At 43.9% G+C, this 15,520-nt stretch overlaps 1 protein-coding gene across 1 annotated transcript in view; it reads right to left on the bottom strand.

The window, feature by feature from the left end:
* Positions 1–3,390: 3,390 nt before the first annotated feature.
* Psmd11 (proteasome 26S subunit, non-ATPase 11) overlaps positions 3,391–15,520 on the bottom strand; it is a 38,968-nt gene continuing 26,838 nt past the window's right edge. The window contains exons 7-14 of the mRNA XM_026388838.2: positions 12,426–12,570; positions 11,475–11,535; positions 9,280–9,342; positions 7,378–7,503; positions 6,871–6,906; positions 6,580–6,631; positions 5,953–6,095; positions 3,391–5,833 (exon numbers count right to left, since the gene is read on the bottom strand). Coding sequence (XP_026244623.1) covers positions 5,953–6,095; positions 6,580–6,631; positions 6,871–6,906; positions 7,378–7,503; positions 9,280–9,342; positions 11,475–11,535; positions 12,426–12,570 — 626 coding nt within the window. The 3' untranslated portion in view covers positions 3,391–5,833. The remainder of the gene's footprint in view (positions 5,834–5,952; positions 6,096–6,579; positions 6,632–6,870; positions 6,907–7,377; positions 7,504–9,279; positions 9,343–11,474; positions 11,536–12,425; positions 12,571–15,520) is intronic.

Genomic DNA, 15,520 nt, shown 5'->3' with positions numbered 1-15,520 from the left:
CGCATTGCGCCCCCTCTGCCCCGCGCCTCGCGGCCCCCGCGGGCTTACCTCCAGACCCTCGCCCGAGCCTCCTCGAGCTCCGCGGCCCCGCCCGCGCCCCCGCCGCCTCCACTGCAGCACCCCCGCCCGCCGCTACCGCGGTCTGGAGGCGCAGCAGGGAGGAGGCTGGTCGCCCACGGAGGCGGCCGCGGACCCCCGCCTCCCCACCTCGCGCGGCCGGGACCCGGTTCTGCCGGACAGCGGACGACCGCCCAGCGCAGGCTTACCAGGCAGGCGGCGGCTCCTGTGCTCCGAGCCCTCCGCAGTGCGCGCCGCGGCTCAGCCGCCGCAGTCCCGGCGCTCGGCGGGGCTCGGCGGGGCTCCGCGGGGCTCGCGCTCGGCGGCGGCGGCGGCAGCTCCGGAGCTTCTGTCCAAGGTTCTGCAGACGTCGCGGCCCCGCCCCCCACTCGGCTGCCCTCGCCTTCGCCGCCGCGTTACCGCCCCCGCCCCCGGCGCGCGCCTCAGCAGTCTCCTCGGGAGCGCGCGCCGTCCACGAGTCGGCTCTGGCGGGCCTGGTCTCGTAGCGGAACCGCGGCCGCCAGGGTCCTCGACTCGAGCCGCTCACGGTGCGGCAGATGCGGCCGCGAGCGGGATGCGCTTCTACTCACCGCGCCCCATCTAAGAGCCAGCTCGGGCGGCAGCGGGGACACCCGGCGCCCGCCCCGCCCCGCCCCGGCCCTTTGGTGCCGCCCCCTCCCTCACAGCTCGCCGGCAGCGGCGCGGCCGCGTGAGTCCCAAGCTCCCGCGCAGCCTGCCGGGCTCGCGGGTGGGGCGCTCCGAGGGCAGGCGGGGCCGATCTCGGCCCCGCCCCGCCACGTGCTGCCTTTGTTCCCGCCGCGCAGCCCGCAGCTGCCGGCAGCCAGGGCGATCTGCCGCCGCCAGCCCTGGCATCGCGCGGCCACCGGACGCAGACTATCGCCCCCGGGGCATGAAAAGTCCGCCACTGAGCGGGGAGGGCACAGTCCTTACTAGAGGCCGCCCTAGTGACACGCACATGTATGCCTTCATCCTTGTAAACGCCCGCTACTAGATAGATCCCAAACCCAGGCCAGAAAGGCGAGGACCGTTCTGGACCACTGCACCAACCGACAGGCTGGACCTAAACCCATCTATTATGTTAAATACTAAAGCAGCGGCGCCTCCAAGGAGCCTCTGACCCTGATTTAAATGTCTTCTAAATGTAACTTGAAAACTTCACAGTAGTAGTTGTAAAACTGAGCAAAATTCTGGTCCGGGTAAGAGTTGCTTCAGAAATGAAACCAAATCCTTCGCAAAAGCTACTGTTTATTGCTGGTTCATTTGTGTATGGTTCTGGACACTGATGCAAACCTGATTATAAAGCTAATTCTTAATTCAGATTACCATATCTGGACCTGGAGATGAGGAAGCTTCCCAAGAAGAGGCTATCAATATCCCATTACTGACCATTTGCATACTCTGCCAACTGCCTAGGGCGATAGAGAAGGGGATCTCATCCAGATGAATGCTGCCAAGTCACAAAGTGCTAAGAGCTTATGTACTACCCAGATTATTGTCAATAGTGGCAACTGAAAGCTTTAGGGTCCTTGGTGACCACACAGTGCAAAACTGCTCTGTACTAAATAATATAAAAGTCCACAACAGCTGTTCTCATCACTTTGAGGAAGGCAGGCTCTTAATTCAATATACTCCTTTTGAACATCCCTCAAGCTACACATCTTGCCCGTTTTCTGAACATAATACATGACAATGAATAATCTACAAAGAAAATAGGTGGTTGCAGCTCGCAATTCTGGAGGTTGAACCACCAAGCTCCTGCAGCACAATATGCCCAGGTAAGGGCTTGCCAATGGGAAGCCCAAGTAAGCAGTGTGGGTGAGTAAGCACATGTGCAAGGATGACCTGCTTCCAATAACCACCCACTTTCTCAAAGGAACTTCATTAAGCCCTGGGAATTCGAAGGGACAAACCATGTTCAAACCACTTCAGCAACCTACCCACTCTTCAGATAAAGCTATCTGTGTTCCCCCTTCCCCTAATAGTAAGAAGTGAGAAGTAATTTCTGGGTCCTTCAGGTCCTCTGGTCAGACGTCTCTCTTCTTTTATAAAGAAAAGATGAACTCAGGCCCCTACTAGAGGCTCAGCTCCTAGGTTGGCCTTGTGTCCGTTGTCTTAAGCTCCCTTCTGATCCCAATGTTAAGCAAGGGTTAAATGCTTTCAATTTCCTAAATTATAACCAGATTTCCAAGCCTGTAATCCACCCCTTAGAAACTGCATTTCAATACTAGCTATTCCAATTCCTAGTTGGCAATACCAAATTTGACCACCCTGCTTCCCCAAACAGAGCAACATTTGCTTGGGTCTTTGCCAGTCTGGCTACACTTGTGTTATCTCTTGCCTTTTTCAAGTCAGGCCTTCATTATCACCTCAAAGAGCCTCCACAGAACTATCCCAACCTTTCTTACATTGGTCAGAAGCAAAATCTTTATTTGCAGCAGAGCAGGTATGGAATGGCACTGCCAGCCTACCTGCTGCTGAGGGAAGAGGTTGTCCCCACCCACCCCAGCCCTGCCTGTTTCAAGGCATCACACAGCTCCCCCACCCCAGCTTCCATCAGGAAGAAAAGGAGGACAACAATCTGCCCCAAATGGCAGAAAGCAAGGACCCAAAAGGCAAGACGTAGGATTTTCTTCCCAGTCCTCTTCATCAATCAGCTGTGGGAAGATGTCCAATTAGCACCCTTGTCAACCAGCCTACTTATCCTACAGCCTATTCTAGTTACCTGAAGGGCCAACAATTTTGTTGGCTACCTTGCTGGACTATGATACCAGTTCCCTGTTCTGCATATTCCACTTTCCATGAGAGCCTGAAGAAGGGAGGCCAGGCAGCAGCCAGCTACAGCTTCCAGAAAGGGTTCCATATAAAGCTGGGCCGAGCCCTGGTTCCTGAGGAAGTCTTTGTTCTTTAGGGATCACAGAGCAGCATCTAGTGGCCCTTCTGGGCAGCACAGATTACATAATTCAATGCACAGCAGGGCACCAGAGCAGTGCAGACACCTTAGCTTCTGATCCTAACACCAGCAGTGACTCCTTAACAACCAAGAAAGTCCTGGCACTGTGAAGACTGGTGCCTAAAACGGACCCTTGGTGAGATAGCCCAGCCCAGACCAGCCTATGGAGCAGATGACCTTCTCAGTTATGCCTAAACTAGCTCACATGAGGGCTGGGAGGGAAAGTAGTGGCACAACTGCTGGTCCTTGATGGTCTAGAACAGCGCTGTCCAACTGAAGTATAACGTGTCACAATGACAAGCCACATAGATAATTTGATACTTTCCAGTAGCCACGTTAAAAAAGTAAAAAGAAACATGTGATTTATAATAATATTTTATTTAACCCAATATACCCAAAATATTTCAACATACACTTTAAAAAACTTGAGATATTTTACATTTTTTCACTCTTATCCTTCAAAATCTGTTTTTTTTACATTTGCAGCACATTAACAGTTCAAAACTAGCCACACTATAAGTATGTGGCTAGCAGCTACTCATTGGACAGCGCAGGTCTAGAGGAAGTCAACAGACTGAGCAGGGAAGCAGAGAAAAGGGCTGCTGCCCTGAGCCTCTTGGGGAGGGGATCCCCTAAGTTTGGGAAACCCTTTCCTCTCTGTTCCAGTACTAGGAACTCTATGGATTATTTATTTTAAAGTCCTTTATAGAAACAAACCTCTATGCAAGTAAAATTATGCACAGAAACACAATATTAAAACTGAGAATACCAAAATACTCAAACTGGAGAAGAGTCGGCAAATCCCTCAGAATCATTCCCAGGGTCTGAGAACATCATGAAAACCACTGCTTCTGAAGATTCTAAAAGGAAACTAAACCACAGCTGAATGTGAGAACCCTCTACACACTTGCATTTCCATTACTTCATATGACCTTTTGTATCACAATCACCTACCATAGAAGCATCAACCTTGGAGGATCTTACTGACAGAATCCAGGTGTTCTTGCTGGATCATGCTGCCTTAGAAAAACATACCTGAACTCCATTTCTGCTTTCAGCCATCACAGATCAAGTCTCCTGCCCAAAGCCCTCCAAAGTGGACTACAGATTCGGCTAAAGGACTACTAACATTAATATAAGCAAATGAGATAATGGAGCTTTGGCCAATCTAGAGGGCTAGACTATTGCTGAGCTACACAGAGCTGTTTGAACTTGCTCAGAAAACCTCCAGTACTCAAGAAATGACACCTTTTGAAAAAAAAATTATTTTATTGGAACTCATCTGAACATCAGATATACCTGGTGTTGGTTAGCAAGAACCGTTTGTACATTGGATATTGATGGTGCCAAAACCAAAACAGTGACTGGACATGATGGGGAGAGAAGATGTTAAGAACAAAAACCTGATTTCGGAGAGGAAAATAAAAGCCAGTCAGATTCAGTGAAGATGCAAAACCTGGTACAACAAAATCCTTTTACAAAATATAAATTTATTACGAAAACCTGGAAGGATAATCTGAGAAAGGTAAAGAAAGAGAAAAGGAGGCCAGCAGGAAGGAGACAGGAAGAGGGGGAGAAGAAAAAAGAGAAAATGAGAGAAGAAAATATTGTTGAGCACAGCGACAAGGTGCTGAAGCTTACCTGCCCAAATGGCATTAAAGCCTTGCTATGTAATCATATCAGAAAACAAAGCATGCTGAAATACAGTGCTCTACCGCCCATCCATTCAAGTTCTAAGAGGTAAATAAAGACGCTCCCTGGAAAGGAGACATGAGGTTGCTTGAAAACCCAACAGAGAAAATTAAAAAAACAAAAAACACCCCACAGTCTCATTTCCGATGTTCACTGTTTTAAAAAGGAATAAATCCATCTGACAGCAGGAGAGGAGGAGTGGGAGAGGGAAGGAAAAAGTGGTCTCCTGATTGAGAGAGGGGAAAGAGAAGAGAAAGAAGAGTAGAGGACAGAGAAGAGGGGCAGTTAAAACACTGACATCTAGTCTAATTACTGTGTTAAAAAAAGCCACATGCACAGCAGGTCCCCTGGGGGCTGAGGGCCCACGCTGCTCCCTGTGTGGCCGTGGTGGACACTAGCTCCTGGCCTTGTCCCCATTCCTTTCACAGGTGAGAGCGGAGCCGTGCAGGTGCTGCTGCTGCTGCTGCTGCTGCTGCTGCTGCTGCTGCTGTGGCGGCGGCGGCGGCGGCGGCGGCGGCGGCAGTGGCGGTAGTGGAAGGACCTTCGGCTAGTCTGCTGGAGCCAATATCAGGAAAGGAAGGATGGACAGGCCAAATGGCAAGGGAAAGAACATCGAAACGCCTCATTTCAAATAAAAAAGAAAATAGCAGTCTATACACAGTTGTTTGTTTTGGTTCAGTACAAACAGAATAAAAAGTCATTGCTTTTGATGGTCAGCAAACACCCAATTCTGAAGAAGAGGAGAGGTGACGCCCAGCGGGTAGATTAGGGCCCCCAGTGGTTGGTGGGGTGCCTGGCTTTGCGGCCCTCTCCCAGGAGGCAGAGAGCACAGCTTTAGGTAGTGTAAGCCTTTTTCCGTTTATTTAGAATAATCTTTTTTTTCTTTCTTTTTTTTTTTTTTTAAAGCAATTTCCCACTCCCAAGTTGGGCCAGTAAAGATTACATGAAAACTGGCACACCTATGGGTTGGAATACAGATGCACCAAATGAGGATTTAAAAACTTTCCGAGCGAAAAGTAGAACAAAAAGAAAAAAGAAATCTCCTAGCATTTTGCCCCAAGGTTTCACTCTCCCGCCACACACACTCTCCAAAGGACCGCTACAGATCCAATTCTGCAAGAGAAGACAGAGCAGTGTCAATCAGGAAGCCACGAGGACACCAGGAGGAGGTTTTCAGTCCCAACAGGCAGAAGACAGCGCTGCCCAGCCCTGGGTCCAGGGCAGGCACTCACCTATGTCAGTTTCTTGGCTTTGTTGTAGAGGGAATCCACTACTTTACTCATGTTCTGAATTGTTTCCAGAGCAGCTTCATAAGTTTTATCTACTGGGGGTTCATCGAAAATAATCAGGACACCCTCCCCCTGGTCCAAAATCCCTGCAGGAAACACAAGGGCAACCCAAGTAAAAGAATAGATTAGACATAAAAGCAATTTTAAAGTAGCCTGATCCCTAGTTGCCTCATTTTCTCCAGAAAAAGGGAACAGAACTCATCTTCCTGTTCCATTTGCATGTTATTACACACTTAACACAGGGAAGAGGGACCAGGATCCCAGAGAACCAAACAATTTCTTTAAAAATAAACCTCTTGTCAGGCACGGTGGTATATGCCTGTAATCCCAGCAGCTTAGAAGACTGAGGCAGAAGGATCTCAAGTTCAAAGCCAGCCTCAGCAACTTAGAGAGGCCCTAAACAACTTAGCAAGATCCAGTTTCAAAATAAAATATAAAAAAGGGCTGGGGATGTAGCTCAGTGGTTAAGCACTCCTGGGTTCAACCCCCAGCACCACAAATAAATAAATAAATGCCTCTTAAACCATCTTTATTACCACTAGTCCCCTTGCCTGTGTGACTATTACTCACCATGAAACTTCTTGTCAAGAATCATCTGTGATAATTTTCTTTCCACATCGGCCTAAAATCAAAGCACATGATTAAAGGGACCATATCACCCTGATATGAAAGCTTTGTAGAAAAGATCTTAGAGCAAATGGATTGAAAACCAAACAGCAACAATGCAACTTCAGCTCTGACATTTCCCATTCCCCGGGAAGCTTAGGAGCTTTCCAATAAGGCCCATCAGGTACAAATGCTATCCCTTCTACACCACCTCTTTCCCATCCCTACCCACCAGAAGGCCTCTGAACTCCTTACCTTAGAGAGTTTGATGAGGCTAGATATGTGTTCAATCTAAAAGGAAAGGCAGAGAGACACAACACTGAAAGTTTTACTTTTGCCTCCAACATGAGAAGCAGGGGACAGGAAATTGCTGTGTCTTTTGAACCTGTTGAATGTCTCTAAAAATTTTCCCTGGCCATACTTAGCTTCCCTTATGCGGTCCATTTGCCTGAGGTTACCATTACAGATAATAAACCCACTCCTGTCCCACATACCCAATACAGAAAATGAGTACCACATGCACAATGACTACAAAATCAAGAAAGAAACTGTACTCAGGGCACAAGCAGGTGCCATCTCACAAGTCTCTACTCCTCCTCCACTCATTTCCCATCAAGATAAACCGAGCTCTTGGTGGCCTCTTGCTCACCAGGCATAACCTTCTTGGATGTGAGCTCCTATTTCGTACAGACGTGAAAAGGGAGGTGGCTACAGTGGGAATGTATGGCCAAAACCAGACAGAATCCCCAGGATGGTTCTTACCTGTACTCGAGAAAAAGGTTCAATGACTCGGATCAGATTCTGCTCCAGTAAGTTATCATACAACTTGGCCAAGTGTGTGCTGATGATTGGGTCATCCCGGAGCTCTGCCCGGTAATCTGTCAGGGCCTGTCCAAAGAGCCAGCACAGAGATTGGCACAGAGAAGAACTTTAAAGTCACACTCCTCCTAACTTCCTGAGTAGCTGACTACCCATTTTAACTACATGGTTGAATGAAGTTCTGGGAGTTTTGAGGAGATCAAAGAAAAGCCATTAACAAAGCAGAAAAAAAGGAATGTCAAACAAAAAGGTGAAGTCACAATCTTTCTATCTAAAACCTTCATGTCACCAATTCAAATCATGTAAGCCCTAGGAGCAGTTCCACTTGTAAGCCAAATCAACTATATAAGCATTCTTCAGCATTTATTTCAAATAATTCTGAGTTTAAATGAGAAACGCTAAATTGCACAACAAGATCTTGGGAGTTTTGTGAGGAATATCAGTATAGTATAGCTCTGCTGTTAAAACAGAAAACTTAACCGATTTTGTTTAATCCTGATATTTCCCAAATATCTGATCATAGGACCCTTTTCCCAAGGAATCACTTGGAATAAAAGTGTTCCATGTAAGATACAAAGCTGGGGGTAAAATGACAAACTATTTATTCATGTTCATAACATGAATAAATGTACCTTTAGCAATGGTTTCACTATCCAAGTCTCATGTCCACTATACTATAAGATGTTTTAAAAAGCAAATCATACCAAGTAAGAGATGGCAAGAATCAGCAAGAGTCCTCAGGAAAATGATGAGTCTTGGGGATAATCCAGGCCACATGGCCTAGTATCCATCTACATGGTTTTTTTTTTTCATTCTGGATCTAGGAGGGTTTTTTATTTTTGTTTTGGGGGTAGGAACTGGGGATTAAACCCAAGGGCACTTTATCACTAAGCTACATCCCCAGTCCTTTGTATTTTGAGACAGGGTCTAAGTTGTTTAGGGCTTCTCTAAATTGCTGAGGCTGGTCTTGAACTTGTGATCCTCCTGCCTCAGCCTCTTTGAGTTGCTGGGATTACAGGTATGTGCCCCACATCTAGCTGGATCTAGGTTCTGTTTTTAAGTTGGTCACTCTAATCACACAAAGAGGAGAGAGGCTCAAGTAAGAATAAATATACCTAAGACAAGTGTCTCTCCCTTTGAAACTTCCCAATAAGCAAATGGCATAGGAGTTGTCATGGTATGATTATGAAGTATCCCCCAAAAGCTCTTGTGGTAATGAAGGAATGAAAGTCATTGGGGGCATGTCCTAGAAGGGTTCATTTCCCTATGTAAGGGAGTAGTGCTCTGTTTCTTGGCTACCATGAGTGAAATAGTGTTCCTCTACCACACCATTCTGCCATGTTGTTGTGCCTCACCTTAGGCCCAGAGCAAGAGGTCATCCCGTGAACCAAAATAAAGTTTTCCACCTCTAAATTGTTCTTGCGGGGTATTTTGGTCACAGTAATGAAAACTTGACTAACGAAGCAGACCTGACATTTCTGGAGCTGAAGGAATACCTATGATTATATTGTGTGAGATAAGCACTAGACTTGGAATCAAACCATGATACATATAACTGTGTGACTTTGGGCATCCTCCTGATTCCCTCAACCACAAAATGAAGATAAGAGCTTTGCTGTAAATAAGGATGACAGAACTTTTTGAAACTAAGAAGTATTATATATGATATATAATCTAAATCAACATAACAAGTTTCATTGTACAAAAGTGCTTAACTATTTCCTGGATTTGAGATCATACATGGGATCACTTAATGCTATCTTTGCAACTTCTTATAGAACTATTTTTAAAAAGTTTTTAAATGGTCTTCCACCCCATTCCCTACCAACCCAATACCATGCTCACCTTTTCAAAATCTGCCAGCGATCTGTTCTTGCTAGCCTGAGCCACGCATTTTAATGCTTCTGTCTGAGAATAAAGAGATAAATCATAAAAATGATCTATTTTGCATGTTTACATACACCCAAAAAAGTCTCAGAGATAATATGTTTATATCCACAGAACTTGTGCTATAAGGATTCTTTTTCAGAGGCCTGGGCTGAAAAGCTAAAAGGATTAAATATCAATGTATGCCAACCATTTTCCTTTTGAAATCTCAAGTGACTTAGGAAGTCTCCCAAAAAGACCTTGATACAGAATTCTCCAGATATGACAAGCTGAAAGGGAAAAATGACAGAACTGTGATTTCTTTCCCCTTCCTCTAAGAATCGTTATCTCCATACCTACCCAACTCCTTCCTGTGCTCAAACATGAGTATACACCTGTGCTTTATCAAGATCCATTCTACCAAGTTCGATACAAGGCACTGAATGAGGTCTATTTTATTAGGATTAAGGTATTACTATATTCTACATATTATACTTGAACATTAAAACCCTACAAAGGGGGCTGAGGTTATAGCTCAGTGACAGAGCACTTGCCTAACACGTGTGAGGCATTGGGTTCGATCCTTAGCACCACATAAAAATAAATAAAATAAAGGTATTTTGCCCATCTATAACTTAAAAAAAATTATAGAGAGAGTATTAGAGATACATTCAATGGCTAAGGGCAACTTTTTTAGGGAGTGGGGAGTATCACTGGAGATGAAATCCAGGGCTTGGTGCATGCTCAGCAAGGACTCAGCCATTGAGCTATATTCCCAGCCCACTAATGGCAACTTTTAACCTAATTATAAAATTATAGTCCAAGCTATTAAGTCTACTTAGCAAGGAATTAGAAATACCCATCTTTCTAGATCAGCCCGACTCCTGGTTGAAAGTTGTCATCAAGGCTCAAAGAGACAGAATCCCCCTGTGTCAGCTTACATACTTAAATAGGGATGCCTTATATAGCAGAGTAAGTGGTACAAGGCTATCAAGAACAGTTTATCTCCAGCATCTGTTTGGTAGACAGAACAAATGTCATCATGAGGAAAGAAATTTTAGAAAAATTTTAGAAAGAAAAATTTTAGAGCCAGATAACCCAAGTTCAAAGTCTGGCTCCACCATTTATTAGCTATCTAACCTTATCCTGAACACATGACCTATCTCAACTGTAGTCCTTAGGAAAGTACATCTTTCACTATAGTGATAACCAGTATTCTTGAGATCCAAAATAGGAACTAACCTGAAACTTTTGTTAATACAAAACCAATTAGGGTCACTTGTCAAAAAAATAAATCATCTGTTGTGGTCATTCCTCCAGAGATGTAGTGAGATGGCCAATCTATTGTTCAGAAACAAATCCATTTGAAATCCAAAAGATTACTTTTATTTAAATAGTGATAACTGAGCAAAAATGGGTATAACAAATCTCAGATATCATCTTCACAAAGGTGAAAATTGCTTGCTCTCAGAACTTATACTCAACCAGGCATGGGGGTGAATGCTCGTAATCCCAGCAAATCAGGAGGCTGAGACAGGAGGATCACAAATCCGAGGCTAAGCTTGGCAATTTTGTGAGACCCTAACTCAAAATTTTTTTTAAAAATTAAAAAGGGCTGGAGTGTAGCTCATGGTAAAGCAACCCTGGGTTCAATGCCTACTACCAAAAACGAAAGAAGGGCTACCAACAATCAAAGGTCCTTTTTGCATCACACTTAAAACTCAAGGCTTGAATTGAATAGTATGGGTCTCAAAATCTAGTTTTTACAATAAATAATCAGACCTCCCTAAAGCACACATGTCCCAGACCTAACCACACTCCTGACTCAAGAGAATCCAACAGGTCATATATTCTGCACATGTTAAATCTGCAGGCTCATGAGACAGATCAATGTTAAATGCAACCTAACTCACTGTAGCATCTGTGAATGCTACAGTTCAGTTCTGTAACTACCTTAAACCACCTTTTGTCTGTAAAAGCACCAAATACCGACTTTGTGGGTCAAGAATCCAACAGTATAGGAAAAACACTGAATGGGCTTCAGGGAAGGAAACAGGTGGGGAAGAGGAAAGAGCAAAATGGAGACCTGAAGAGCTCTGGTCTCACCAAACATCATGAATCTGACAACATGCTGGTCTCATATGAAGTAGAACTACAGTCAATACATTTCCTACCTGCCTCCCTGCATACCGAAGTGCAAGTTTCCCGCTCACCAAAGCCTGGACATCTTCTGGGCTAGAAAAAAAAGATATACTTGGTCAACTGCTCCAGGATGTTATGATTCTAAGTACAGGTTTCAGTGAACTTCCACTATAAAGACTGCCCAAAGAAGGGCTGGGGCTATAGCTCAGTGGCTGAGCACTTGCCTAGCGTGTGTGAGACATTGATTTGATCCTTAGCACCACATAAAAAATAAACTAATAAACAAAGATATTAAAAAAAAAAGACCGCCCAAAGAAAAAAATCAGCCCCAACCCCTAAAACCTATATATTCCTCACATTAGAAGCTAGGCTTTCTTCATTCTGGGCTAAAAGTCAGTAATGAAAAATAGAAAAATTCCAACACTAAAAAGGAAGCCCAATTGAACCTACCAAAAACAATAGGCCAAACAGGTAGAACAGGAAGTATAAGTCAAATTCCAGTATAACAGGTCTTACCAAAATACAACCCATGTGTAATCCAAAGATCCAGAATCCCGCCAATATTTTATTAATTCCCAATAAAATTAGGATAATTTTTTTTAAAAAGATGTCATACTTATTGTTGTCCTCTCTTTCAAATGTCTCTTAGCCTATCCTTCATATTCTGGGTGGCCCAGTTTGTCTGGCATAGTCTGTTCTATGGTTAAGCACCAATGAGGACAGAGTCTCTGAAGGATAAGGAGATTTCTCCAAGAGGAGATAGGAAAGGGATTCCTACAATCTGTCTCCTGAGTCTGAAAGACTAGCAAGCAAAGTGCTCTAGAACAGCTCTGATCCTCCCACTCTACCTCAACCAGCCTCGGAGGCTACAGGTGCTACCACATATATAACTGGCCAAACTCCCTGCCCAAGTCATTTGTCACAGTAGACAAACTTGGCTGAAGGACTACAGTTCTTATATTCCAGAGTTAATGTGCACCTACGTGTTGAGCATGATTTTGCACAGCAACATGTACTTCAGAGATGTGATGGCCTTGGGGCTATCGATGGAGTCATAACCCTCAAATGCCTCATAAAAGTATGAGTATGCAGTTTTCCAGTCCTTCTCCTCTGCTGCATGGATAATACCTGGGCATTGAAGAAAAAAGGAATAAGATCCAAACAAAATTAAAAAACTATAAAAGATTAGCAGTATCAACCTATTGATAAGGTCAAGAGAGACTAAAGAGGGCTAGGGCTGGGGCTGGGGCTCAGTGGTAGTGCGCTAGCCTAGCAGGTACAGGGCCCTGGGTTCAATCCTCAGCACCACATAAAAATAAATTTTAAAAAAAGGTATTGTGTCCAACTACAACTAAAAGATAAATATTAAAAAAAATTTAAAGAGAGAGAGAGAGAGAGAGAGAGACAGACAGACAGACAGACAGACAGACAAAAGAGCCAGGCAGATCAGAAGTTTGAGGCCAGCCTCAGTAACTTAGCGAGACTCTGTTTCAAAATAAATAAAAAGGGCTGGGGATGTGCTCAGTGGTTAAGTGCCCCTGGGTTCAATTCCTGGTACCAAAAAAAAAGCAATGATAAAGAACCTGCTTAAAGTTACAATCAACAAGTGAAAGCTGGGATTAGAACCCAAGCTGTTTCTAGTCTCTCAGCTCAACCTCATATTAAATTCCCAAAGGAGTTAAGAGATCCAACTCAATGTGGATCCTAAAAAGATAAAGTGCACCATCTTTCTCCCATGCCTACCACCATCCTAGTTCCGCTTTCTTTTAGAGCCATTGGCAAAAGTCATTTACCCTCCATGACATCACCTACACAGGGTCAGGGAATTGACCCAAACACACCTAGGTAACTGAATAACTGTTATTGTGAACAAAACATCAACAATTTATTATCTTCATAATAAAACAAAATGAAACTTAGCACTGGGTCACTTTCTCTTATCATTTCCCAGTTCAAAATGCTTAGATCTCTTAATAGCCAGCATTCTCTTAGATCTGCAGTTAAGCTCAACACACACCTAAGCCTCAGCACCCTCTTTATTTTTAGCCTTTTCATGGAAAATCTGCTTAGTCTTCCCATCACAGTCACTATGTTTCCTGTCATAACGTCACTTTCCCTGTGCATACAGAAAATCCTTGCCCTTCTTGTACTGTGTCACTTTATGGGTTGTTTATCACACTTCTTTCAGAATATCCAACAGGTTTTGGGAACATCCACTATGTTTGCAAAGAAATAACATTAACTACTTCAAGATAGCATAAAAAAAAATCAAACTTAGAAAAGCTAAGGAAGCTTTCATAAGGGGCAAAAAAAAAAAAAAAAAAACCAATTCCTTTATTTCCATCTCAAATACTTGTCATTAATGGATGTGCTTTTGCCTAGATGAAATCAGTGCATGTTATCTCACATAATGCCAAATCCATAAACTTAATTATACATGGTTAAGCAGTATTCCCTTAGGCTGATACTATAGTTCACTTCACCAATTCTCTACTGTTCAGAAGGTGGGTTTGTTCCCAATGAACCAACTATATTAAACCCACTATTACTTCCAATCTATTCCATCACCTGGAATAATATAAAAATTAGTTCTTTCCAGCTTGAGATGCATCTAAGCCCTAAAATTCTGTACTTCTTTGTATTAACTCCAACTGTCTAATCCCTAATGAAGTTACAGACCTCTATCCCAACCATTTGTCTACCACAGTGCTTCCAACATTTTTCACATCAAGATACACACAGAAGAGTACTTAGCACAGTAGAATATAAAGGTGAAGCTGTTCACATGTGGTCCCAAAGAATCAATGTTTTGACATACCTTTAACCCACCTACAACAAACCTGTGGCACATGGAATGCTTGCTTACTGGGAATTCTGACTTAACCAATTTCTGAATTAAGCCCTTTACTGCCGCAGTCTGACTGGGCACAATTCAGGAGCCACTTATCAAAAGAAACAAACTTTATTTTTAAAACTACAAACGCCAAACAAAACAGCTCCTCAGGAAAACCCTCAGAGCCCAACTGCCACCACCGGCTTCCAGAAGCCTCTCCCCCACACCAACCACACCACCTCCCACAATCCTCCTGCTCTTGAGGCCGATTGGCTGGGTCGCGTGGGCGGAGCCAAAGAAGTCCCCCAATGAGCAGTTCCGTAGTCTGAAGGGCAGGGAAACAGCCCAATGAAAATCGCCGCAGAGAAGCCAATCAGCTAGATGTTGCTGGGGCCACTGTGAGCCAATCATCAGCCGGCAGCTGGGAGTTTGCTGGCAGCTGCAAGTTTTCTGGGGCCCCTTTGGCTGTGGCTCTCAACACTTTACCCTGCTTAAAAGGGGTACATTTTGAGACTGGAGGTATTAAATCTCTTTTCCATTACTCTTCTTTTTAATTTATATTTATATATACAAATAATCACCTTTTGAAAGTCTTTTTTTTCCATAATAGTATATTTGAAATATTATACATAAATTGAATAAGTATAACTTGTTCTAATTAGGATCCATTATTGTGGTTGTACACAATGTGGTTACATTGATTGCATATTTATATATGAGGATAAGAAAGATATGTTGATTCATTCTACTGTCTTTCCTATTACCATCCCCCTCCCTTCCCTTCATTCCCCTTTGTCTAGTCCAATTAATTTCTAATCTTCTCCTCTCTTGTTGTGGGTTAGCATCCATATCAGAGAGAATGTTCTGCCTTTGGTTTTTTTGGGACTGGCCTATTTCACTTAGCATGATACTCTCTAGTTCCATCCATTTACTGGCAAATCCTATAATTCCATTCTTCTTTAAGGCTGAGTAATATTCCATTGTGTATATACACCACATTTTCTTTATCCACTCATCTATTGAAGAGCACCTAGGTTGGTTCCATAGCTTGGTTATTATGAATTGAGCTGCTATAAACACTTAAGTGGCTGAGTCACTATAATATGCTGATTTTAAGTCCAAGGAGTAGGATAACTGGGCCAAATGGTGATTACACTCTAAGTTTTCTAAGTAATCTCCATACTGCTTTCCAGAGAGGTTGTACCACTTTGCATTCCCATCAGAAATGTATAAGCGAACCTCTTT

The sequence above is a fragment of the Urocitellus parryii genome, chromosome 7, assembly GCF_045843805.1.
Source record: "Urocitellus parryii isolate mUroPar1 chromosome 7, mUroPar1.hap1, whole genome shotgun sequence".
NCBI classification, from domain to species: domain Eukaryota; kingdom Metazoa; phylum Chordata; class Mammalia; order Rodentia; family Sciuridae; genus Urocitellus; species Urocitellus parryii.
Note: the sequence above shows the minus strand (reverse complement) of the source record. Positions and strands in the feature narration are given on the sequence as shown.